This window comes from Protomyctophum parallelum (genome assembly GCF_964188405.1).
Source record: "Protomyctophum parallelum genome assembly, chromosome: 13".
Classification (NCBI taxonomy): domain Eukaryota; kingdom Metazoa; phylum Chordata; class Actinopteri; order Myctophiformes; family Myctophidae; genus Protomyctophum; species Protomyctophum parallelum.
In genome coordinates this window covers 47,181,347-47,209,262 of record NC_139708.1, presented here as the reverse complement: position 1 = coordinate 47,209,262, position 27,916 = coordinate 47,181,347, and the positions used below count along the sequence as shown (strand labels likewise).

General features: G+C 42.0%; 2 protein-coding genes across 2 annotated transcripts in view; one reads left to right on the top strand and one right to left on the bottom strand.

Moving 5' to 3' along the window:
* LOC310869848 (histone H1-like) overlaps positions 1-27,916 on the bottom strand; it is a gene marked incomplete at both ends in the record, with an annotated part of 720,118 nt that overhangs the window by 117,825 nt on the left and 574,377 nt on the right. The window lies entirely within an intron of this gene.
* Positions 57-27,916, top strand: LOC310868796 (ADP-ribosylation factor-binding protein GGA1-like). Its single transcript, XM_083779263.1, has 17 exons — positions 57-102; positions 1,569-1,653; positions 3,783-3,858; positions 6,337-6,435; positions 7,541-7,664; positions 9,295-9,395; positions 9,943-10,023; positions 11,490-11,627; positions 13,461-13,542; positions 15,637-15,750; positions 16,096-16,254; positions 18,524-18,597; positions 20,025-20,224; positions 21,131-21,375; positions 21,596-21,765; positions 24,995-25,105; positions 27,505-27,916. The coding sequence occupies exons 1-17, from the start codon at positions 60-62 to the stop codon at positions 27,613-27,615; spliced, it is 2,013 nt and encodes a 670-aa protein (XP_083635389.1). The 5' UTR covers positions 57-59; the 3' UTR covers positions 27,616-27,916.

Below are 27,916 nucleotides of genomic sequence, written 5' to 3'. Positions count from 1 at the left end.
GGTCCAAATAGTGTTTCTCGCGAGATCCAACGCATGCATGACAAAAAAATCCCGTAGTGATGGCTGCGCCGCCTGATGCGGAGAGTTTAGAGTCTCGTATCAGTAAGTATTTCAAAGTTATCCGTTGCACTGATGGCTCTTTAGGGGAGACGGCCGCGACAATGGCTGTCCGGTGAGTGGCCACCGGCGGCCTGACAGCTCGTGTAGCGGTGGCTGCTGAGGAATATCGGCTGCTTGTAGGACCTCCTCACCATCAGACCAGGATGCTAACGCGTTAGCTCCCCCTTAGTTAGCTGTTGTGCTAGCCAGCTGTCAACAGCCTTGCGTTTAGGAGCGTTAGCAATGAAGCAATAATAAGCCCTGGCCGTTTAGTGACTCCAGCCAGGCATAGCAGAGGTTACTGGTGCCAAGACATAGTGAAGAAGACACCGTCCACCATGCTAACTTCTGCACGAGAGGGACTGAACCATGATTGACAGTCTCACTGAATGGGTGTCATGAGTCATGTACATGTACCACCACCAGCACTAGGGATTCAATAAAACCAGAGTGTAGCTTTGATCTCGCCGCAAAGCGGGTATGCCTATATGGGCTATATGCTATAGTTCCATTACATTACATTGGAACTATTCCATTGAGATAGAATGGTGGACCCTAGCCAAAGCCATGGTTCATGACTCTCGTATTTCATCATGGCAGTCATGTTTCAGGGCTATACGTGGACCCTAGCCCTGAAACATGACTGTCGTGAGCGTCATGTGAACCATGGCTAGGTGGACCCAAACATTGGAACTATTCCATTGAGATAGAATGGTGGACCCTCTTGTAAACCAGTGTAATGCAGTTTATTGGGTCGTCCACTCGCAGTTAACAGTCTTTGTATTGAGTTGTGCTTGAAATGTACTGTAACAGTCTGCAAACTGTTAATACGTAATTGTATTTATTTATTCAGCACAGTATAAAAACAACACAGTGAACATATAAATATAAGAAGGGTAAAGTGCTAGGCTGAGGCAAAAAAGCCCAAGGGGCTTATACGAGGCCTCTACCTATATAAATTATAATGAAACATTGTACATGAGATATAGAATATCCAGAAAACATGATAGTATATAAAATGCAGTATATAAAACATCAACAAAACAACAAAACAAAAACACAACAAGAACATGATTAGAATTTTTGGTTATCTACATGATTAGAGAAAATAATAGATATTTCAATCAATCAATGAGATAGAATGAGCACTTCCGCATTCCATTGTTACAATGGGAGTCAACGCTATATAATAGTGTCGCCACTCTCTTACTAGATTACTCTGAATAAAACATACCAGTGGTTCTCAACCAGTGGTCTCATCACATGGTGGTCTGTGGCTCAAATGCAGACTAATTAAATAACGGGCCTTTCTGTGAAAAGGGTTGAAAACCACTGAAACATACCATCCATGTGGCAGTTGTTCTTGTTGCAATATCTAAATATTATCATAATCAATATCATAATGAATAGTCACTCTAAATAATGTTGGATTCCTCCTCAACCACTTGACTTATGATGATTTCCATCAGACAGAGCCACAAACCCATTGAACAGAGACACTGACTGGGCCAGCATCCATGCCTTCTGTGACCAGCTCAACAATGACTTGGAAGGGTAAGTGGACTGCCCAGTGTAGCCGCAATTTGCAACTCTAGATTTTCTTTATAATGGGATGAATCTAGAGTTGCAACAAGCTCCATCCACTTCCTATTCATCATTTTTTGGTTTGTGATCTGCTTGTCTTAAATGACGTTAAACTCACCAACATTGCAGCTGCAGTCCAAGCTTGAATTATCCTCTTTCAATCTGCCGAGCTTGTTTTTCATAAAAATCCACCGTAGAGATGTTATGAGCTACTACTAAGTGTTGCAGTTTGGAAGCACTCGTTTCTGTTAACGGGTCGCGCTGCTGCCTCCTGCATTATGTGCAAATTCGAAACGGGTTGAATGCAACTCCAGCACTTAGAAAAATAATCATTTGCAGGATGTCTTGACAGAAAGTAGCTCATAAGATCTCTACGGTGTATTTTTATGAAAAACAAGCTCGGCAGATTGAAAGAGGATAATTCATTGGATTTCATTGGATCAAATCGACAGGAACTGGAGCACACACAGCCCAGGAAAAGTGTGAATATAGTGTCTGAAAAAGGAGAGACACGTCAGCATTCTCCAGGACAGACGACCTCTCTGGCCTGTGCTTCAAGGGGCGCCCCGACCAACGACCTGTTACATCACGAATCAGATTCGATCACATCAGTCCGTTGATCGGGGCGCCCCTTGAAGCGCAGGCCAGAGAGGTTGTCTGTCCTGGAGAATTCTGACGTGTCTTTACCTTTTCAGACACTATGTAGGAATCTTTCTGTCCCTCTGTGACCTTGCTTGAGCACAGCTAGGGTGCACAGTCTTATGAGTAATGGTAACTGCTTAAAGGGTCTACTTTACCCCATCACTGGGCATGTGTTGTGTTGTGTAGACAGTTGATCCTTTATTTTCTTTATATCATTTTTATCCCACGGTTTTGCACCCCAATATTGTAGTTATAAAATTCTGCCTTGCTGAGGTCAGATCATGCTATTGGGATAGCAAGCACAGCATTTAGTTTTACATTGTGTGTTCACACTCACAGCCTTTAACCCATTCTGGATGGGAACCCATTTTGGTGTTTTAAGCCGTATGTTATGCTTTTGCTATTGAAAAATAGCAGATCTACAAGCTCGTAGATCTGCTATTTTTTAAAAAGCGTGAAAATGTGACGCAAATCATTGAATGCATATTCTTTCAGAGCAAATGTTTTTTGTACTCAAATCTTTGCTTCTGAGGGGTTTCTTAGGATGGGGGTCAGTGGCCAATTACATATAATTCTGGTGGTCCCACTGATATAGAAACATAGGTATTTCAGAAAACTGACATTTTTTCAATTTCGACATCAGGCCTAAATGGGTAAAAAAAAAACATAGTGCTCACTTACAATCTTGGCTGGAGTGTATTAGAGCAATATTACACGAGAGTGGTTTAACCCATTCTGAACGGGCACCCATTTTGGTGTCAGCATCATGTTATGCTTTAGCTATTTAAAAATAGCAGATCTACAAGCTCATATCGCGGCACCGAGTGGCGCGATACGAGCTTGTAGGTCTGCTATTTTTGAAAAATCGAAGAGCGACTGACATTTTTAGAATCTGATCTCAGATCAGAATGGGTTCATCAGACCAGTGTGTGTCCGGCGGAAACCTCGTATGAATCTGATCTCAGGTCAGAATGGGTTAACGTGATTATTGCCATGACAGTGATGCGGTCAGGAACGAGACGTAGTCGAGTTCCGCAAGCATCACTGAAGTGTGAAGTGTAACCCTCGAGTTACCCTTAAAACTAAGAAAATTGCTGAAAAAATAAATAAATTTAATGACGGATGTTGTCACTACGACCACAAATGTCCCAAGAAACTAGCTAGCCTAGTCACCGAGTTTGCTAGCGCTCTGGGAGAACAGAGCAGATGAATTCTTTGTTTTGATTAGGTGGTGAATGGTGCTGGTTTGATCCACGGCTAGAAGCCGTTTCAAGTCAACCAATCAGATTGCTTCCTCGAAACGACCTGTTGTAGGGGCTTTGTGAATGATTACACCTTTTCAGCAAATTGCTCTGACTCGTGCAATACTCACTACTTGCAATCTGACTAATCTGACTAAGTATAGAAGCGTGAAGCGTGAAGAGTGAAAATTATTCATGACCTGACCTGTGTTCCAGACCTCAGCTGGCCACCAGGCTTCTGGCTCACAAGATCCAGTCACCGCAGGAATGGGAAGCCACGCAGGCCCTGTTGGTGAGTTCAGAAACCAGAGACCATTGAATGAGTTACACTAACTTACAGGACCAGGAGTTGACATTGTTTGTTTGTTTTTTTACGTGCATGGTCTTTGAAACGCTCATGCAGTCAGTGTTGTTTTTGGCAGCAAATTTCGATTTTAGTTTAGTCATAGTCTTTGGACTGAAACCTCATTTAGTTTTAGTCACATTTTAGTCACCTGGAAATGTTTTAGTCGACTAAATGTCATAAGATTTTAGTCGACTAAATCTACAGGTAAAATGTGTTTTGTGATGATGATGATGCACTGATTGGTTGGCACTTTTAATTTCGTTGTACACGTTGCAATGACAAATAAAGATCTATCTATCTATCTATCTATCTATCTTGATGCCGTCGTAATGAGTGTTTTTACAGTTGCTGAAAATAGCCGGTTGTGAGCTTGTAGATCAGCTATTTTCAGCATGCAACCAAGAGTAAAATGACTTATAGTGGATATCTTGTGTATTTTATTTTTCATTTACTGCTTTCTTTCGTTTTAGGGATTTTAGCTCTTTTTGACAGGGGGGCGGGGGCATTCGAGCATGGGGCTAAATATGTATTTTTTTACAACATTTTATGGTGATTTATTTTTGTATTATTTACTATAGTCCTAATAAACCCCAGGAAATTACATCTGGCCACAGCAGATCACAGGATCTACTGAATGTGAAGGTAGCCTACTGGGGGAAGGCTTATACTGTGTGTATAGGCTCAATATGTCAGTTTGACACATTCAATAGATCCCGTGATCTTTTGTGGTCAGATGCAATTTCTTGGGGTTTATTAGGACTATATAATAAAATAATAAAAAAAATAATCGCCATAATATTTTGTAAAAAAATACATATTTAGCCCCATGCTCGAATGCCCCCGCCCCCCTGTCAAAAACTGCTAAAATCCCCAAAACAAAAGAAAGCAGCAAATGAAAGAAAATTAACACTCACCTTTTAGTTTCTCTAATAACAACCTAAAACATGAACCTTGGTTGAAAAAAACTAAAGTTGTCCTTTAAGCAAGAACAAAAAGCATGGCAATACATCACATACATAAAAACTAAAAGTAGTTATCATGAAACATGCGTAAGCTAAGAACATAACAGTGTAATGAAACTATATCTATGAACTATACATACATAATATACTATACCATATACAGATATACTATAAAGTGCTATGACTACATAAAAAGCTATTCTAGTGCCGTCTACGTAAACATGCTATAAGTCTGTATAAATTACACGGCGTGTGGCCAGTAATCTTTCACATGCACGGCATGCGCATGTACTGCGCCATAACGTTACGGTACGGTGTGCGTTCACGCTAGAACTTAAAATTTAAATACCGTTCCGCCGGAACGAAAATCATCATTACACCATTGACCGCAAATTTGCAGTGGTTGGAGGAGGCTTCTCACCAGTGTTGATTTCGTCGACTAAAACTAAGACGAAACTAAATGAAAACTAAGCTATGATGACTTAAAACTAAGACTAAATATACTGGCAATTTCGTCAACAGATAAAAACTAGACTAAAATGTTAGGAAGGGACTATAGTGGACAAGTGATCCGGCATAAGTCATTTTACACTTGGTTGCATGCTGAAAATAGCAGATCTACAAGCTCACAGCGCGTTGCAGCGCGACACATTGTGGGCTTGTAGATCGGCTATTTTCAGCAAATGTAAAAACAGTCATTATGACGGCAATAAAGGCCCGCCAAAATAATTTTTAGTCGACTGTAGATGTAGTCGACTAAAACTAGACTAACACTAAAACATTCTAGGTGACTGAAATGTGACTAAAACTAAAATCAAAATTGGCTGCCAAAAACAACAATGTTTACCACCTACTGTATGAGTCATACTTGATAGACATTGTCATGACTGTAGATGTAGTCGACTAAAACTAGACTAACACTAAAACATTCTAGGTGACTGAAATGTGACTAAAACTAAAATCAAAATTGGCTGCCAAAAACAACACCTTTTACCACCTACTGTATGAGTCATACTTGATAGACATTGTCATGACACCCGATCAATAAAATGATTTGAAGCAGACACCTGTACATCCTCTAAAGTCTAACCCATTCTGACCTGAGATCAGATTCTAAAAAATGTCTTCTACATCCTGACAGATTTCTTAAAAAGCTATCTTTCTATGTCAGTCGTTCTTCGATTTTTCAAAAATAGCAGAACTAAAAGCTCGTAGCGCGCCACCGAGTGGCGCGCTACGAGCTTGTAGATCTGCTATTTTTTCAATAGCTAAAGCATAGCATAATGCTATAACACCAAAAGGGGTTCCCGCCCCAAAATGGTCTAAACGTAGCTGTAGTTCAGACATTGTTGGTTACGGATTGTAACTTTTAGAGAGTGATTTTTGACAGGTTTTCCATATGCTCACTGGTTCTGTTAAATGTATATCATAATACAATGCATGTCCTCTGATTGTGATCCAGGTGTTGGAGACATGCATGAAGACCTGCGGGAAGAGATTCCACAGTGAAGTGGGAAAGTTCCGCTTCCTAAACGAGCTCATCAAAGTAGTGTCGCCGAAGGTAAGACCAGGGATGGGTTCCGATTAACCCATTCTGACCTGAGATCAGATTCATACGAGGTTTCCGCCGGACACACACTGGTCTGATGAACCCATTCTGACCTGAGATCAGATTCTAAAAATGTCAGTCGCTCTTCGATTTTTCAAAAATAGCAGACCTACAAGCTCGTATCGCGCCACTCGGTGGCGCGATATGAGCTTGTAGATCTGCTATTTTTAAATACCTAAAGCATAACATAATGCTAACACCAAAATGGGTGCCCGTTCAGAATGGGTTCAAACCCATTTTGACCTGGGAACGATTCTGCAAATGTCTTCTAAATCCCGACTGTTTTCTTTGAAAAAGCGATGTTTTTCTATGTCAGTCGTTCTCAAACACTTTCATGTCACTTTTCACGATTCTTAAAAAAAATAGCAGACCTACAAGCTCGTAGCGCGCCACTCGGTGGCGCGCTATGAGCTTGTAGATCTGCTATTTTTCAATAGCTAAAGCATAGCATAATGCTAACACCAAAAGGGGTTCCCGCCCAAAATGGGTTAAAGGGTCAGGACAAGGGTCCTCGACGTCTCCAACAAATCTCGCATTATTATTCCCACTTCCACATAGTATTGTCGTTTAGTTCCTAATTCCATCTCTGTTCCCATTTTGGGACACCAAAGACGGCAAAAGTACACGCTCAAAAACCAAGCATTCTGCATGGGTGACGTGTTCGTCATGTTGTGAACTTGTAGATCGACTGTCGTTGCTACCTTCTTGTGACACTGTCAGCCGCTCTGCCCCTCACCTCTGGAACTCCCTCCCCCCTGACATCAGAAACATGGACTCTTATCACCATATTTCAAACTCACCTCAAAACCCACCTGTTTAGGCAGGCTTATGACTCTGTGTGACCTCTGTGTCTTCTGCTGCAAGCTGTGCCCTAGTTTTGTTCTGCTTTTAACTGTGTTCTTGTACTGTTTTTAACCTGTACGGCGACCTTGAGTGCCCTGAAAGGCGCCTTATAAATAAAATGTATTATTATTATTATTATTATTACTGTCGTGGGACAAAGTATAAAATAATCACTTAATCCTGATCCTCCTCCTCCTAACTCTACCTGCTCCAGTATCTTGGCTCACGCTCTCCAGAGCCAGTGAAGAAGAAGGTTCTGGAGCTGATCTACAGCTGGACGTTGGGTCTGCCTGATGAAACTAAGATCACAGACGCCTACCAGATGCTGAAGAAACAAGGTAAAATGGCTGTCTACGTTTTTAAAGCCCCAACCACACCAAAATGTTTTTTACAACATACTACCCATGCCTAACAGAAACAAACTTTTCAGTATTACCCGTATTGCTTCCAAGTTTATCGGACTTCCCACACCAACACTTTCTGATATGAACAATAATGCCATCACACGGCTAGCACTCTCAATATCACGTGACACTGATCATCCCCTGTATCGCTTCTTCAACCTCATGCCATCAGGACAAAGATACAGAACCTTACCCTGGAAAAAGGGAGGAAGGTTCGTTTCAGTAGGAGTTTTGTCCCCTCAGCCATCGCGGCATTAAAAATACGTTTTTCACACTTTTAGACCATATCCGTGGTCATCATATGGGCATACCTAACAATGGATGCCAAAAAAATGGGAAAATTCTCATTTCTGTGTGTTTTTATATTAAAGGTCCATAAAAACGATTGTTTTTTGTTTATTTATTAAAACGAAAATGTGCTGCGTGATGACGTGTAGACTCAGATACACATCGATAAAAGCCAATAAAAATGAAGCTCACCCGTTTAATTCCCCAATTCCCCATACACAGCTGCTCATGATTACAGCCTGCTAATCTCATAAATGCCAATAGGATTTACCAGCAGATGTCACTGTTTTCACTGTTTTGCCTGTTTTCATTGCAGCTCAAAAGACGTCACAGACACATAAAAAAATCCCAGACCACAGAAAATCCACTGAATGTTCAAAGTTCAGGGGTTTTTTTTGCGGTGTAATTGAGGTCATGAAACCTAAAATAAAAAATAAAAATAAATGAAAATTAATTTTGATTTATTTGATATATTCATGATACAATTCATAGAAGAGCAGTACAGAATTATCAGGATTGCACAAAAAGTCAGAGAACTTATTTCCATTGTGATCCAAAAAATAAATAAATAGTTACAGCATATGATAAGAAGAACATGTGTACTAACATTACAATACTAATGACATTGACAACCGGCCATCATAGATCAATAAACAAAAGACAATAAATAGTTATAAATAGATAAATACAGCACTATACTAACTTGCCCATCAGCCACTTTTTCAACATAATATTTAAAAAAAGTTAAAAGACTAGGCAAATTTAATTTCCCTTGGGATTTTGTTCCAATCCTCCACCCCTGTATATTTAAATGAGCTTCTACCTACCCTATGTCTCAGGTTTGGTGGTTTAAGATCAGCTACACTAGCCCTTGTGTTCAAACTATGGAACTGGTTAACATACGAGAAGTAACCTTTAAAATATGTTGGGCATTGTTCTTTGTTAACATACGGGAAGTAACTTTTAAGATATTTTGGGCATTGTTCTTTTAAAAATGTCATGAAACAAGATTCCTCTCAAGCAGCGTAGCCTAGTTTACTCGGGCAAATTACTATACTAGGATCTCTGAAACTCATGTAGGTCAGTCTAATTTTGGTTAAATGCTTCTGGTCTTGCATGATAATTATATACGGCACTTGCAAATGTCATTGCCTGGTGACTGTAGACACATGTACTGTATGCTCCTTGGAGTACGAAGGTTCAAATCCGACTACTAGGTTAAGATTACTGTATTAATGTGTGTGTTAAATCCTTCGTCTCTGTTTTGAAACCCCAGGTATCGTCAAACAAGATCCAGACTTGCCTCCAGACAAACTACTGAACCCGCCCCCACCTAGACCTAAGAATGCTATTTTTGAGGATGAGGAGAAGTCGAAGGTGAGGTTTTGACGAAAACAAAGCCGTTTCTTTTTCTGGGGTTTTTGTTCTGGTGGGGATTTAAGCAATAAGCCACGAGAGGTCTTCGTCTCGGGTCTGCCTACGCCCCCAGCCAGTGTAAAGTACCCGGTAAGCTGGGGCCTCGAGTGGCTTATTGCTTTTATAAAACGGTTACAAACATATAGCAATATTAACCCAATAAAACGATTGAATTCACAAAAGTAGCTACGCTTTGCGCCACCAGAGCGAGCCACATCACTTCCTTGTTTTGCTCGGCAAGTAGCCCCAGTGATTGAAGGAGTGGGTTATCGGTGGAATTTACACCGGTCACGTGACGGTAACCAGCCAATCAGAATCAAGTATTGGGACTAGCCGTTTTAGATAATAAAATAAAATAATCTGTTGTTTTGTCTGAATCCGGTCAGATGCTGTCTCGCCTGTTGAACAGCACTCACCCCGAGGACCTGAAATAATAATATAATAATAATAATAATAATATAATAAAAGGATAATAAAGAAATCTGTTGTTTTGTCTGAATCCGGTCAGATGCTGTCTCGCCTGTTGAACAGCACTCACCCCGAGGACCTGAAAGCAGCCAACAAGCTCATCAAAGAAATGGTCCAAGAGGTATATGGTCCATTTCATCCTCCTTTCCTCGTTAAACGTTTCAGAAAAAGTGCATCACCCCTAATTAGGAATGGAGCTGATCATTTTTGAGTGGTGCAACCACTCCTACAACCAGCAATGTCCGTGTGTCTGTGTCTATGTGACCCGCGTGTGTCTGTGTTCACCTAGCCTGACCTAAGCAGAGACATTTCTGGCCTAGATGGGAGGGTCGCGCCTCAGAAATGCGCGCACCCTGATTGGATCTCATCGATCTGTCCGTCACCCCCGGCCCCTCCTCTCCCCCCTAGTGCAGCGCTACGTCACATCATTTAGAGCGACGCCCACCCGGAAGGGTTGACTCCCACTTTTAGACTGGTTCAGCCCACGGCTTTTTCCAGGCTTTCATCTTTCGCGCAGACGAAATGAAAGCCTGGGTATCGAGGCTAGTGTTCACCTATCTATGTGACGTTAATGAGCACCAGTATAATGAGTACCAGTAGGGGCGCTGTTTGCCAGAAACAGAGAGAGAGAGACAGTGCTGCACTGTTTCCTGCTAATGAGAGAGAGAGAGGGAGGACCACTTGTTGCACCACTTGGTTCACACGGGTGTGAATTTACCGTATCGACCAGGCTCTTCTTATTGAGCTCACTATCGTGCATTTTCTATTTTGTGAAAAGACAGGAGACGACAATACATTCTGAACAGAACCGGACCTTTTCTAACAGATGGAAGTCTGCAATTGATATTTACTTTAGGAAAATAATTTTGAAGAAACTGTGAACCCATTCTGACCTGGGAACGATTCTGTAAATGTCTTCCAAATCCTGACAGTTTTCTGAAAAAGCTATGTTTCTATGTCAGTCGTTCTTCGATTTTTCAAAAATAGCAGACCTACAAGCTCGTAGCGCGCCACTCGGTGGCGCACCGAAGTCTGACATCAATATCGGTTAAAGGGCGCAAATCCACAGGTTCATGTACTTTTTATTTGCATTATAATCCCCATAGGGGGTATTTTAGATATAAGAACTGTGTTTGAAAAATAAACATAGCCATATGAGTGAAGCGGCCGGGATGACGGCCGCTTCACTCATATGGATATGAAGAATCAACTGACTGAGAGAAAACGCTAATGTTACTGCTACTGAATTAGTTACATTTTCACTAGAAGCAGACTGTATCATATATGAGTGACTGACTGTTGCAAACGATACAGAGACACCTCCCTGACAATGACGCAGAGACAGCTTGTTTATTTTTGGACCACAACGCTTATAGTAGACGATATTAAGATCACCCCATGTTATTCTCCATATAGAGAAATTACTTCCGTGAACCAGGGGAATCGAAGGGATGAGTGAGTTACGTCAGGACTTCGGTGCTCTATACCTGTTTAAATTGTATAAAACAAGTCCTTGGTGGTGTGTGTGTGTGTGTGTGTGTGTGTGTGTGTGTGTGTGTGTGTGTGTGTGTGTGTGTGTGTGTCCAGGACCAGAGGAGAGCAGAGAGGGTGTCGAAGCGCGTCAACGCCATCCAGGAGGTGAACGAGAGCGTCAGTCTGCTCACTCAGCTGCTGGAGGACTATGACCGGAGCGCCGCTACGCAGAGCAACGGAGAACTCATACAGGTAGACAGTCGGGGTGATGTGGATCTGAACCAGTGTAGTTTTCGTCGACTAAAACTAGGACGAAATTTTTTTACTGACAAAAACAAATGGAAACTAAAATAATGAAAACTAGACTAAAATGTTAGGAAGGGACTAGTGGACGAGAGATCCAGTATAAGTCATTTTACACTTGGTTGCATGCTGAAAATAGCTGATCTACAAGCTCACAAGCTTGTAGATCGGCTATTTTCAGCAAGTGTAAAAACACTCATTACGACGGCATCAAGACCCGCCAAAATACATTTTAGTCGACTAAATCAACTGTAGATTTAGTCGACTAAAATCTTATGACATTTAATGACATGTTATTGACATTTAGACTAACACTAAGACATTCCAGGTGACTAAAATATGACTATAACTAAATGAAGTTTCAGTCCAAAGACTATGACTGAACTAAAATAGAAATTTGCTGCCAAAAACAACACTGATCTGATCTCATACAGGAGGACAGTCAGGGGCTGATTTAAGTCATTTGGATTCCATAGAAGTCAGCTCTAGTCTTCTATAGAAGTGGTGTCTGTCCTCTAGTCTTCTATAGAAGTGGTGTCTGTCCTACACCAAAACTAGGCTCTATCTACAAAGCTTACAACACGTCGCAGCAGCAGCGGTTATTAGTTATTTCAGTCTTCTAGAAAACCCTAATGATCTCAGATATATGCAATTTCTTCTAACTGGTTAGCAGCGGTGGCCGAACGGTTTGCGGAGCCGTCTTGATATCGGAAGGTCGCTAGTTCGTATCCCCGGACCGGCACGTTAGAATTACCACCGCTGAAGTGCCCTTGGACAAGGCATTGAACCCCTATACCATGAAATGTTCTATGAGCAGGGCCTGGCTGTAAACAAGTTGTTGAGCTTAGTCCAGTTACCCTGGGTAAACATAGTACCTTTCCTTTCCTTTCCTTAGCTGGTATGGCTACTGAAACATCATCATTTCACATGTCACACGGCACTATTGTGTGTCTGTGTGTGTGTGTGTGGGTGTGGGTGTGGGTGCGTGTGAGTGTGGTGGCTTCTTTCTCGCTGTTTCCCAAATTCCATATTATTAGGAACTTGGCCTAGCAACATTTTTCAGTCGTGCGATTTTATTTTGCGTGGTGAACGTGGAAAAGTAATGTTAAGTAACCTTTTTCCCCGCCGTTCTCTCTTGGAAAGAGCCACCCATCGACTAATCCAATCTACTGAAACCTTCCCCGTGTTTCTTCACTAGTCCGATCCAGTTTGCCGGCCACTGCAAAGTGTTGAATGTTCTGTGTGTGTGTGTGTGTGTGTGTGTGTGTGTGTGTGTGATGCTTTTTCAGATGTCACAGCTAATACACCAGATATTGTTGTTGTTGATGAGGACAGTAGAGAAGTGACCATTTTGGAAGTGGCATGTACATTTGTGCATGTACATGTACAAGAGGCATTCCTTACCAAGGTGCTTAAGTACCAGCGTCTTAAGGATGCTATTATACAGCTTGGCTACAAATGTAAACTACTTGTGTTCATATTTGGAAGCCTCGGTAATGTCCACAAATCAGTGTCTGCAATAATTGGCAGTCGCCATATATGGAGAAGGCGATGCTTTCTGTACACCAGTGATCTGTATCTGAAGCACTTGTTGTAGAGTTTTCTCAAGTTTGCGCATCCACTATTGTTTGTGTTCAAGAAATGTCTTAATGTGAATACAAATAAAGATGTTACGTGTGTGTGTGTGTGTGTGTGTGTGTGTGTGTGTGTGTGTGTGTGTGTGTGTGTGTGTGTGTGTGCGTGTGCGTGTGCCTGTGCCTGTGCCTGTGTGTGTGTGTTTAGGACTTATACCAACGCTGTGAGAAGATGAGACCTACACTGTTCCGATTGGCCAGTGACACAGAGGACAACGATGAGGCTCTAGGTAAGGATTTATGTTTTATATTCCTTTCGTATCATGTTGTCGTTTAAAGGAGAATTCCATGCTAGAAGGCTTTCTTACCTTTATTTGTATTTGGTTCGTCCTCACCAAAGAGGTCCAGGTGTCATTTTGTGCAAAAGCACATTATTGGCTATTTCCCCTACCATAAGCCCTACATTTTTGTGCTAATTAGCTTATTTCCATCGAAATAAGTAGTAAATGGTGCCACTTGGGATACTATTCACATTATGAAGAGAGGATTGAGCGATAGAAATAAGCGAACACCCCATTGCCCCATTCAATTCAATGCAATTCATTGAGGGCCCTACGACGGCATCAAGGCCCGCCAAAATACATTTTAGTCGACTAAATCAACTGTAGATTTAGTCGACTAAAACTAGACTAACACTAAAGCATTCCAGGTGAAGAAATGTGCCAAAAAACGAAATGAAAACTATTCAAAACGGTGATAAAACATTAACCAAAGCCAATTTAGATAAACTAGATCCAGTCACATCTTTCACACTACAGACTTGGCACACCCTCGTCAAACAACTAAAAATAGAAAAACAATCAAAAATACTGAGATGGGTTGCCTTTGATACGGCATTTAAGCCAGCGATGCTAGATCAGAGGTTTAAGTTTTGGTTCTCCAATCATGGGATCACATCCTACTATAAGCTTATGGAAGAAAACCGGTTACAGAGCTTTCAGAACCTGAGAGATACATATTATCTAGAAAAGGAAGATTTCTTTAGATATCTCCAACTACGTCACTATTTCAATCAAGAAATTCAGAACCGTGAACCACAAATGAATCAAAGTATACTTATTAATTTAATTGCTCAGGCTCATACGAAAAGAACAAAGAGAATAGTATCAAAATTATATAAAAGTATTTCAGACTCCAGAAAACATACAACCGATTACATCAAAGAGAAATTGGAGAAAGAACTGAATGCCCAAATCACAAGTGAACAATGGTTAAATATTTGCAGAACACAACACACAACTTCAAGTTCCAACACCTGGCGTGAATTCTGCTGGAAAAACACCTCCCGCTTTTTTATCACTCCAAAACTTAAATCAAAACAGCTTGGAATATCCTAGTTGTGCTGGAGAAACTGTGGAGAGGTAGATGTAAATCACTATCATGTTTTCTGGGGTTGCTCTGAAATTCTCACCTTTTGGAAAAATGTCACTGAGAAATTACAGGAGATTCTGGGCTTTCAAATATTAGATTCTTGTTTGATGCTATATCTGGGAGATTTACCAGATGAAATTATGGGAAGTGACAGATATCTGATGAAAATCTTTCTGGCTGCAGGGAAGAAAGCCATCACTCGGAAATGGCTACAGGTAGATCCTCCTTCCATAGATGAATGGTTCCAGATAGTCTCAGACATTTTCGATATGGAGAGAATGACTGCTAATTTGAGATTGAAGAGAGTCTTTTGAAAACAAATGGGAAAAATGGTTTGATTATACTACTGAACAACAGGTGAGCTAGGAACCAGAATGTTCGGCTTTAGTTTTGCTTTGTTTTTTGTTCTTTTTCTCCGAATGTAAACAATAGATATGATGCTTAAATCCTCGACACAAATACACATATTCATGATACATAGATGCTTATATTTCTAGAGGTTGACCCCATAGATGGGATGGTAACTGTTATTTATTTTCTTTATAAACGGTACTTTACTGTCCAATTTTATTGTGTGTGGATGTGTGGATGCGTGTGTGTGTGTGTGTGTGTGTGTGTGTGTGTGTGTGTGTGTGTGTGTGTGTGACTGTGTGTGTGTGTGTGTGTGTGTGTGTGTGTGTGTGCGTGTGCGTGCGCGTGTGCGTGTGCTGTTTGCATTTTTTTATTATTATCCTGTCTGTGAGTGATCTCTTACAATTATAGCATTTATCTACTATTTTCTGAGTTGGCAACACATACTGTAATGTTCAATTGTTTGTCTTTTTGCTTTTTGTATGTCCTTTTTCTGTTTTTTTTCTATTTCCGTTCATGAAAAATGAATAAAATTTAAGTTGAAAAAAAAAAGAAAACTATTCAAAACTAAAAAAATCTAAATGTTCTGCTTTGTTCCCCAGCGGAGATCCTGCAGGCCAACGACAGCCTGACCCAGGTCATCAACCTGTACAAGCAGCAGGTGAAAGGAGAGGAGGTGAACGGGAACAACACCGCCAACACACACACACGCACAGGTGAGGAACGTTTATTCATGTTTTATAGTCCGACTCATAGTCGCATTCATTCACACCTCTATTGCGGTAGACTCGATGCGATCGGGGGGTGGAGTTGCATGTGTAATAGTTGTGTACAACTATATTTTGCACTGAACAAAGTTGTTTAGAAATCCATGCCATTACGGTTACACACACCGCATCTCCACTAGCTAAAGAGTGCTGGGTTGCGCCCCGAAAAAAGCTGATCTACAAGCTTGTTGTGAGCTTGTAGATCTGCAATTTTTTGTCCAAAAGTTCCCTCTTCAGCCCCCTGCCCCTCTAACGCTCTCTGCACGTCCCCGTCCCCCCCGTCCCCCGCTACAGGAGGAAGCACGGCGTTGCTGGACCTGTCGGGATTGGACACGTCGCCTCAGTCCCCTCCGTCCTTCCCAGAGTTCCCTGCTCCCGCCACGGACAACCTGAACGCTCCCTCCTCCCACGAGACGGGGATCAGTCTCCTGGACGACGAGCTCATGTCACTGGGTAACAAACACAGCAACGTTGGATAATCTAAACCCAGTGGTTCCCAAACTGTGGTGCGTGCACCCCTTGTGGTGCGCGGACACCCTCTAGGAGGTGCTTGACATTTTGATTTAGATTTTTATTAAGGATCCCCATTAGCTGGTGCCGTAGCAACCAGCTAGTCTTCCTAGGGTCCACATAAGAATAAACATTACATTAGACATACAATTACAAATACACATTTGTTAAAAAGTCAGTATTCAACTTACATTAGTTCTGATAAAAAAAAGAAAAAAAATGGCTAAGAGAGCGTGAAAAAAAGAAAAGAAAAAACACTGCACTGGATACACACAAATGGAATTTTAGATGCTTTTTTTAAATTCCAAAGTGTTCAATGATCTATAAATAAATTATCTCTTTAGAAAGTTATATTTTGGGCGAGGTAACACAAGAACCTCTAGTATCATGAAAGGGGTAATGGCCGTTTTATGGTGTTATTTAACAGAAACTAAGCTAACTAAGAAGCTAAATCCGGTAGACCTCTAAAGAGATGTATAGAGCAGTGTGGGAGTGTACAGCAGCTGAATCTCTCTCAGTGTCTCAGTGACATTCTGTGATTATTTGCCATAATCATATTACAAAATGTATCATTTTCGGCCAAATAAAACGAGACTTAGCGCTGGGGGGTGTGTCACCGGTAACAAGACAACTCGCCCCGTTTCTGTTTCCCTCCCAGAATTTTCCCCAGTGAGGGGTGGGAGAGGCTGGACAGCAGACGGCTGGACTTTGAATTTCTCTAACTATAAACTTTCTATAAAGTACAAATATAATTTATGAAAAGCTACTACAGTGAAGTCTGTTCACAGAAGTTGTTGTAGGATATGTGGGGATTATCTGACGAGGTACCATTTGAGTGTGCAAAACCTTACATATACTAAATAATACTAAATTGTTTATAGGGTCAATATAAGTAAAAATAAATCTTTTTATATTTTTCCAAAAAGAATAACAAACAGCCAATAGCATATTACATTGAGGTTGATAAACCTCACTGGTGAAAATTCCTGGAGGAAAAACGGGCAAGCACCGGGGTGAGTTGTCCAGTATTCGTGTCAGCTAGGTCAGACGTTATCGGTGTGCACGGCCAAAAAGCTTTAGAACATTCTAACCCATTTAGACCATGATGACGATTCTACAAAATGTCTTCTAAATCCTGACAGTTTTCTGAAACGCACCCATGTTTGTATGTCAGACATTTTCATTGTCAAGGACCCCCAAAAATATATGTATTTGGCTGCCGACCCCCCCATCTGAAAATATGTTGTTCCAGGGACCCCCACTCCAGAAGCAAAGATATGAGTTAAAACACTTATATATATACTGTATATTCAAAGATTTGCACCACATTTTCACGATTCTTCAAAAATAGCAGAGTGCCGCGCTACAAGCTCTTTTTTTGTTTGTTGGTCAAATATGTTTTTATTGAACAGATTATAAATTGTTAAACATTATATGAAATACTTTTTCATTATATGAAATACCTGACAGGGGGGAGTTTCCCTGGTTGGACGTAGCGCGTGGAAGGAACACGTTATTCCAACCAGTTCCTTTCCCCCCCATCAGGTGCCCCGGCTGGCCAGGGGGAGGCAGTTTAGAGACCAGGATTACTGCATGTTTTTGTGAGGGTACCTACACTAGGGGACACGGGGAGAACCTGCAAACTCCACACAGAAAGGCCCTTTCGCCAACCCCGCCTTCGGGTATGGGCACTGATGACGCGGAGGAGGAAACACCCACAGCGCCCCGAGCGGGAATCGAACCCAGGACCTTCTAGCTGTGAGGCGACAGCACTACCAACTGTGCCACCGTGCCCCCCGTGCAATACCAAATTTGACTGAGAGTTTTTTTCATGTCATATGAAAGCAGGGAATCATAGCTTCAAATTGACATTGGTTGTTCAGTTTGACCCACCAGTTTTGGAGATATGGCTTATGGAGTAATGTCTTGCAGAGAAACAGCGAGAAAACAGGCTTGAAAGGTTCACTTCTGTGGTCTCTAACATTACACCTAGCTACATGTTTGGGCATTCATTTCATATTTACATGTCGATTTCAGCTCTGACACTTCAGACATGCTCTAGTATGCGAAGAGTCTGCCTGTGCTATTAACTCATTTTGGGGAAAGAATATATATATAGTTTTTCTCCTCTGGTTAAAAGCTGTAATTTGCGCGATGGGATATTTTATTTGTCATCATTCTTCATGACTTTTCTTTTCTTTGTTTCACCCAGGCTTGAGTGAAGGTACCCACACATCCAACCCTGCCTCCCAGCCCGAGGACTCCACCGCATGGGACTCCTTCCAGGTGAGTGAAGGTACCCACACATCCATCCCTGCCTCCCAGCCCGAGGACTCCACCGCATGGGACTCCTTCCAGGTGAGTGAAGGTACCCACACATCCAACCCTGCCTCCCAGCCCGAGGACTCCACCGCATGGGACTCCTTCCAGGTGAGTGAAGGTACCCACACATCCAACCCTGCCTCCCAGCCCGAGGACTCCACCGCCTGGGACTCCTTCCAGGTGCCAGTGAGCAGTCATTAACACAATCTGTACATACTTTACTGTATGGGAACGTCTTAGGGAATCGAACCAAGCTGTACATAGGACGTATGAGGCCGTCCTAGCGCATCCTCAATGATACGGGGCGAGATAAGAATATTCAGAATTTGTCCTTTTTTTCAGTTCGCCTTTCAGCGACCGTATGCTACGCTCTGGGCTCATATTAGCTTACCGTTGACTTGGCTGTTAGCGCGGCGGAAAGAATGACTCGTCTCTCCTAATCCAGGGCGCTCTCCGTGGTTATGAACGGATCGATATGCTGGCGCTTCATTTCTGCTCCTCATCCGTCTCTCCCGCAAAATATGAACGCTTTTTGGATCATATATCGTATAAATTTAAATGATCGCAATGTAAGCTAGCAATGTAAAGTCAACTTTTTTTTTTGTAGATTGTTTCCGGGTCGTGGCTTTCAGAGTAAAAGCGCTCAGACAACTCCGGCCAACCAGAGCTCCTATTTTGAAGAACTTCCGGCACTGATTGTGTTTTTAACAGTTCCATTTAGACCTGAACTCGATTCTACAAAATGTTTTCTAAATCATGACAGTTTTCTGGAAAAACCTCATGTTTCTATGTCAGTGGTAGTCAAACTATTTCATGTCAAGGAATGTATGGAATGCATATGCTAATAAATAAAAAAACGTAATACTTCCTATGGATAATATGAGCATCAAAGGAATATTTTAAATGCTTTTTATTAGCATGTGCATTCCATACATTCCATAGGGCTGAACCACACATGGACATAATGACAGCATCAACTTGCGACAGGAGCAGTCCCATTGAGTGAAATATTCTCTTATTTATGAAAGAAATACAAAATATTTAAAGTGTTTTTATTTTAAATTTTTAGTTACAGAGGGCAAGTGTAATGTTTTAAGGCATATTTGTCTTATTAGCCATTATGTTATGCTTTAGCTATTGAAAAATAGCAGATCTACAAGCTCATAGCTACGAGCTTGTAGGTCTGCTATTTTTGAAAAATTGAAGAACGACTGACATAGAAACATAGCTTTTTCAGAAAACTGTCAGCATGTAGAAGACATTTTTAGAATCTGATCTCATATTTCGGGGGTAAGTTTCGTAAATTCGTAAAATTGGTAAAAAACAAACAAAAAAAACTGTGTGGGAGAACCCTGAACATGTCTGTCTGTCTGTCTGTCTCTGTGAACCAGTCGTCGGACAGCATAGACACAGACAACATCCCAGCAGCGCCCAGCTTACTCCTGAGCCCCGACCCGCCGCCCTACTCCTCCACCTCTCAGCCTCTCTCGTCGGGCTCGACGCCTGGCAGCTCGGCCCTGGACGAACTGGACCTGCTGGGAAAGGCCCTGCTGCAGCAGAACCTACCTCCACAGAGCCTACAGGTCAAATGGTAAGAGTATATAACTTCAACCCTAGCCTAGCCCTTTAGATAGCACTTCATGTAGACTCAGATAGTAGACTTAGGTTAGCATTGTTATTTTAGACAGACTTATAGCTCGTTACGTAGACGGCGCTAGAATTGCATTTTATGTATGCATTCATAGCACTTTATAGTACACATGTTTATTGTATAATATATAATATAGTATAGTATGTATAGTTGACATAGATACTCCACTGTTACGTTCTTAGTTTATACATGATTCATGATAATATTAGTGATGTATGACAAGCCTTGTTTTTTGCTTAAATGTAAGTCGCTCTGGATCACGAGCGTCTGCTAAATGCCTAAATTGTAAATTGTAACCCATTTTTAGACCTGACACAAAAATGTCTTCTAAAAGAAATCATGACAGTTTTCAGAAAAACCTTTTTGTTTCTATGTCGGGGTTTCTATGTCGTGTTTTTTCGTGTCAAGGAGGACTCCAAAAACTATATGTAATTGGCCGCCGACTCCCCCCCCCCCCCCCCCCCCCCCATCTGAAAATGTTGTTCCAGGGACATCCCCCCTTCCCCAGACGCAAAGATTTGAGTTAAAAAAACGTTTGCTCTGAAAGAATATAACATTCAAAGATCTGCGCCTCATTTCACCGAGTGCCGCCCTACGAGCTTGTAGATCTGCTATTTTTCAATAGCTAAATTATAGCTTAAAACACCAAAAGGGGTTCCGTCCTTCCTCCTTGGGGGTCAGATGGGGGTCCGTGGCCAAATACAGATAATTCTGCAGGTCCTTGACATGAAAAAGGTTGAGCACCACTGACACAGAAACGTGGGTTCTTCTGAAAACTTTTAGGATTCAGAAGAAATGTTTTCTCAGGTCTAAACGGGTTATTATTTTGTGGTGTGGGGGCTTCAGGGACAAGCAGTCGTCGAAGCCGACTCTGCGAGACCTCCAGAGCATGTCTGGGTCCTCCGCAGCCACGCCCAGCCCCATCCCGGCCTTCATCTCGGAGCCTCCTCCTGGGTCTCTCCTGGACGCTCAGCCCAGCCTGGCTGCTACGTTGCTGGACATGTCCCCTGTTCACTCCCCTGTGGAGACTCCTCCCGCTCCGGAGGTCACCTTGACTGATGTTTTTGTACCGCTGGAGTCCATTAAGCCCAGTAAGTATACAGGTTTGCTGGGTGGGTGGCAGTGTTGATTTCGTCGACTAAAACTAAGACAATTTTTTTCCCCCGCCGTTGACTACCTTTTTTCACTGACAAACTAAATGGAAACTAAATAAAAACTAAGCTATGATGACTAAGACTGGCCTAGACCTGGTATATGTTTTTCAAACGGACCACTGCCTCTACTCCCATGTCTGTCCCCTCTCCTCTCCAGGTAGTCTGTTACCCGTGACGGTGTTTGACGGTCACAGTCTGCGGGTGTTGTTCCACTTCGCCCGGGACTCTCCTCCGTCCCGCTCTGATGTGCTGGTGGTCATCATCTCCATGCTGTCCTCGGCCCCAACGCCCGTCACCAACATCGGCTTCCACGGCTCCGCCCCCAAGGTGAGGCTTAACTCATTCTGAACGGGCACCCATTTTGGTGTCAGCATCATGTTATGCTTTAGCTATTTGAAAAATAGCAGATCTACAAGCTCATATCGCGCCACCGAGTGGCGCGATACGAGCTTGTAGGTCTGCTATTTTTGTAAAAATCGAAGAACGACTGACATTTTTAGAATCTGATCTCAGGTCAGAATGGGTTCATCAGACCAGCGTGTGTCCGGCGGAAACCTCGTATGAATCTGATCTCAGGTCAGAATGGCTTAATGACCTGGACGGGAACCCAACCCCCTTTTGGTGTTTCAAGCATTATGTTCAGGGCTGCACATAAGCGGTGCGCCAGCGCGCATGCGCCGTCAAAATTCATAATGCGCTGCCAATCAAGCGCCGGGAAGCGCTTCTGCGTACCAACAGCTGGGGCCGCACAGAATGATTATCATGGGCAGAATACTAGTAAATTATGTGGCGAGAGCATTTCCCACTGACTGCCACTCAAAGTAGCTACTGGACGTCTTGCACAAGTGCACTGGCCATTGGAAAAACTAACATTCATACAGATTTCAGATTTTTATTGAAGGGACAGCCCCTTGAGATGCAGCATCTCATTTTCAAGAGGGACCCATAAAAAACAAAATACAGAAAAGCATACTGTACACAAATACACAGAATATGCAGTATACAGATACATACATATATACACAAATAGCTTGCTCACCATCTTCCACCTACACCACCAACCACCACATAATACACAGTGTAGATAGGGTCACAGTGCAGATATCTCAGGGTCATAAATGGTTACAGTCAGGTTAGAAGCATAGACAAGTTGAGTCTAAATGTGAATGTAAGGAGGTCCTGAAGCAGCATACTTAGACTACAAGAGGATAAATTCTATAAAAAGTGGGAAAAGTGGAATCTCTTCTCTCAGCCTAGCGATATTGCAATAGGATTTCATTGAATGTTTTTTGTAATATGAAAAATGCAGCCTTTTTTCTTTTACTTTTTGTCTTTTTCTTTTCTTTTTCTTTCCGTATAGTCTTGTCAGTTGTATTTTTCTTGTCTGTTCTTCCTTCAATAAAAATTAAGTGGAAAAAAAAAGTGCACTGGCCATTGTGGCTAATCACAGCGCGTCCTTAGTCAAACGAGGGAGGATCCACTCTATGGGGAGGATTCCATGCTGCTCACTGCTTGTTTTCCGGGTGCTGGAGCAAGTTGCTCGTGTGCGATGCAACTTGCTCGTGTGCGATGCAACTTGCTCGTGTGCGATGCCGTCTCTCACGGACTGGCACTGCTGCACAATATGAAGCTTATCAACATGACAACACCGTGTCTCGACATACTGTCCCTTATTATCGTAAAGTCGGGTAGTGTACACTGTTTATTTTGCACCGAGGAGCCATGTGTGTCTGACTGTCTGACTCTGTGTTGACTGTGTACATCGCCTCGGCTAAAAAACAAAAGGGAAGCCTGACGTATGCTTCGCCGTACGACGTGTCGTATGTTAAACAAATAGGCAATAGCTGATCTGCAAGCTCACAACGTGTCGTCTCCGCAACACGTTGTGAGCTAGTAGATCGGCTATTTAAATAAAAAAAAGTATCTAAATATTGCTTTGATGCTCATATCCTTAGGAAGTATTAAGAAGTTTGTATTAGAATATGCATATAGGGCTGGAATACACATGGACCTATAGCTGCAATTTGCAACTCTAGATTTTTTTGTATAATGGGATGAATCTTGAGTTGCAATACCCTCCATTGACTCCCCACTTATCCAATAAATATCGTTTTGCTATAAGTTATTCATGCATCCCTCTTTTATCCATCCGGCGAGACAGGTCGCCGCATTTTAGGAGCACCAAGTAACTCCTCCAGGTGCTCCTCTGAGTACTAGACCAAAAAAGTTGTGTGCAGCCCTGATTATGTTATACTTTAGCTATTGAAAAATAGTGCCAATTACATATCATTCTGGGGGGTTTTGACATGGAACAGGTTTGAGAACAACTGACATATAGAAACAGAAAGAATCAGAAAACGGTCAGGATTTAGAAGGCATTTGTAGAATCAGTCCTCAGGTCTAAATGGGAGCTTTAGCTCCTTTTAGGATGATAACCTGCCTGTACTGTGTATTGGTCGCTGTATACAGTCTATGGTCTCTGTATTACAGTCTATGGTCTCTGTATTACAGTCTATGGTCTCTGTATTACAGTCTATGGTCTCTGTATTACAGTCTATGGTCTCTGTGTTACAGTCTATGGTCTCTGTATTACAGTCTATGGTCTCTGTATTACAGTCTATGGTCTCTGTGTTACAGTCTATGGTCTCTGTGTTACAGTATATGGTCTCTGTGTTACAGTATATGGTCTCTGTGTTACAGTCTATGGTCTCTGTATTACAGTCTATGGTCTCTGTGTTACAGTATATGGTCTCTGTATTACAGTCTATGGTCTCTGTATTACAGTATATGGTCTCTGTGTTACAGTCTATGGTCTCTGTATACAGTCTATGGTCTCTGTATTACAGTCTATGGTATCTGTATTACAGTCTATGGTCTCTGTATTACAGTCTATGGTCTCTGTATTACAGTATATGGTCTCTGTATTACAGTATATGGTCTCTGTATTACAGTCTATGGTCTCTGTATTACAGTCTATGGTCTCTGTATTACAGTATATGGTCTCTGTATTACAGTCTATGGTATCTGTATTACAGTCTATGGTCTCTGTATTACAGTCTATGGTCTCTGTATTACAGTCTATGGTCTCTGTGTTACAGTCTATGGTCTCTGTATTACAGTCTATGGTCTCTGTATTACAGTATATGGTCTCTGTATTACAGTCTATGGTATCTGTATTACAGTCTATGGTCTCTGTATTACAGTCTATGGTCTCTGTATTACAGTCTATGGTCTCTGTGTTACAGTATATGGTCTCTGTGTTACAGTCTATGGTCTCTGTGTTACAGTCTATGGTCTCTGTATTACAGTCTATGGTCTCTGTATTACAGTCTATGGTCTCTGTATACAGTCTATGGTCTCTGTATACAGTCTATGGTCTCTGTATACAGTCTATGGTCTCTGTATTACAGTCTATGGTCTCTGTATTACAGTCTATGGTCTCTGTATAACAGTCTATGGTCTCTGTATACAGTCTATGGTCTCTGTATTACAGTCTATGGTCTCTGTATTACAGTCTATGGTCTCTGTATTACAGTCTATGGTCTCTGTATTACAGTCTATGGCAGTGAAACTTCAGCCCCCGTCAGGAGAAGCGCTGCCTGCCTTCAACCCCATCCTCCCTCCTGCTGCTATCACGCAGATCCTGCTCCTGGCAAACCCTCAAAAGGTACTTTTATATTTTACACCTGGGGGCGGGGGGGGGGGGGGGGGGGGGGGGGGGCAGGGATGGAGCTCGAAACCCCACACCTGGAGAAAAACAACAATAATCCCGATAACAAGCTTGTGGAGTACCCGGTATCAATAAGCTTTGGGCTGCCAGACTGCCTGATACTATTTAATTTGGAAAAAAGCAGCGGTGCCATCTCACAAACGTTGGGTGGAGGATGTTATGTCACATCTCAAGCTCGAAGAACTTAAAGGACAACTTTAGTTTTTTTCAACCAAGGTTCATGTTTTAGGTTGTTATTAGAGAAACTAAAAGATGAGTGTTAATTTTCTTTCATTTGCTGCTTTCTTTAGTTTTGGGGATTTTAGCAGTTTTTGACAGGGGGGCGGGGGCATTCGAGCATGGGGCTAAATATGTATTTTTTTACAAAATACAATACAATATCATTTTATTATTATTTACTATAGTCCTAATAAACCCCAAGAAATTACATCTGACCACAAAAGATCACAGGATCTACTGAATGTGACAAACTGACATATTGAGCCTATACACACAGTATAAGCCTTCCCCCAGTAGGCTACCTTCACATTCAGTAGATCCTGTGATCTTCTGTGGCCAGATGTACTTTCCTGGGGTTTATTAGGACTATAGTAAATAATACAAAAATAAATCACCATAAAATTTGGTAAAGAAATACATATTTAGTCCCATGCTCGAATGCCCCCGCCCCCCTGTCAAAAAGAGCTAAAGTCCCTAAAACTAAAGAAAGCAGCAAATGAAAAAAAAATAACACTAATCTTTTACTTTCGCTAATGACAACCTAAAACATGAACCTTGGTTGAAAAAAACTAAAATTGTCCTTGAAATATACGATCAGGGGCTCCACTCAGAAATATATAGAGTTTGGCAACCGTTCCTAACCTACTTTGCGGTGGTATTTTCTACATAATCATTGGCCATCCCCCCCCCCCCCCCCCCTTTTAATTTGTATTTACCCACTTGTTTTGTATTTGTATTTCTTTGTTCTATATATTTTATTTCAGTTATTGTTGATGTCATAAATGTACAATTTGGAGGGTTTTGTTTTACATTGAATTTCAGACATTTATATTTTTTACATGAATGTTGAGTACTGGTGTTGTTGTTGTTGGTTTGTCCTGTATCTGTCTTGTATCTGTTGTCTGTCCTGTCTTATGTTCAAAAAAACTTCAATAAAAATACTTGAATAATCAATAAGCTTTGGGCTTATCAAGCCTGTTATCGAGCATAGCGGAACCACAACGTCATGTTTAAACATTCAAGACAATAAACCTAATCAAAAGTTTAAAATAAAGGGTCAATAGAGCGTTGCAGTCCCGCCCCCTACCAGGGCCCAGGAAATGATTCTCCGTTCATTTTCCTCATAGACATTTCAAAAAGTATTTATTTAAAGACGTTTATGCCACGGACAAAGACGACTCTTGTCGTGACAAATCATGACATCAAACACAATTTTTTGGGCCGAACAAATAATTAGAAAAAAAGGAAATAACGGCAAGTTACAACACTTTTTTTGTTGTTTTTCTTCTTTGTAATTATTTGTTTGGTCCAAAATATTGTGTTTGTTGTCATGATTTGTCACGACAAGAGTTTGCTTTGTCTGCGGCGTAACCGTCTTTAAATAAATACCTTTTGAAATGCCTATAGGGAAAAAATGCATCGGGAATCATTTCCTGGGGCCTGGCGTCGTCATGAAAGGGGGCGGGACTGCGACTGCTCTATTCTATTGGCTTCCGTCTGTTAGAAAAGTACTGTATTTGAAGGCCCTAGACAGTAAAAGAAGCTGGTTCTGTTTCAGAATTGATTGTCGTCTACCGTCTTTCCACAATATACCGGTAATAGAAAATGCCTGAAGGCGGGGTTGGCGAAAGGGCCTTTCTGTGTGGAGTTTGCATGTTCTCCCCGTGTCCCCTAGGGTAGATACCCTCACAAAAACATGCAGTAATCCTGGTCTCTAAAACTACCTCCCCCTGGCCAGCCGGGGCGCCTGATGGAGGGGAAAGGAACTGGTTGGAATAACGTGTTCCTTCCATGCGCTACGTCCAACCAGGGAAACTCCCCCCTGTCAGGTGTAAAGGAGCAACTTGGACACTCAGGCATGAAGGAAGCATGAGTTCAAGTCCTTTGCTCTCCCCTTGTCCCCCATATATGGGGACTGGGTTGGCAGAGGGTGTGTAGAGCCCAGGATCACATTAGATAATTGACACAGGGGTGAAAAATGGGTTACAAAATCGTGGGATAAAAAATATTTAAAAAAAGAAATGCTAGATAAGCCTGATCGTTCGCATCTATTCTTCAGAAGCTTATGTTTATTAATTGACACGCTTCTTATTCTCTCATTCCCTGTGGCCTCCCAGGAGAAAGTTTCGCTGCAGTACGAGCTAACGTTCACCATGGGAGACGACGTCTTCTCCGAGAGCGGCGTTCTAGAACACTTCCCCCCTCCTGAGACGTGGGGCGCCCTATAGCATCAGCACAGGAACCTGTCTCTCTCTCTCTCTCTCTCTCTCTTGCTTACAGCGTTGGAACTTGGAACCTGTCTCTCTCTCTCTCTCTCTCTCTCTGCTTACGGCGTTGGCTTCCCTCTTAAGACCCTTCCCTCTCTTCCACATTAAGACCTGAGGACGTAATAATTATACAAAATGCCATCGAAAAAATCCAAAACCGTTTTCTGAAAAAGAAACCTTATGTGGTTCTCAAACCACATAAACCGCCAGAATGATATGTATTTGGCCGCGCGGACCACCATCTGAAAATATGTTGTACCAG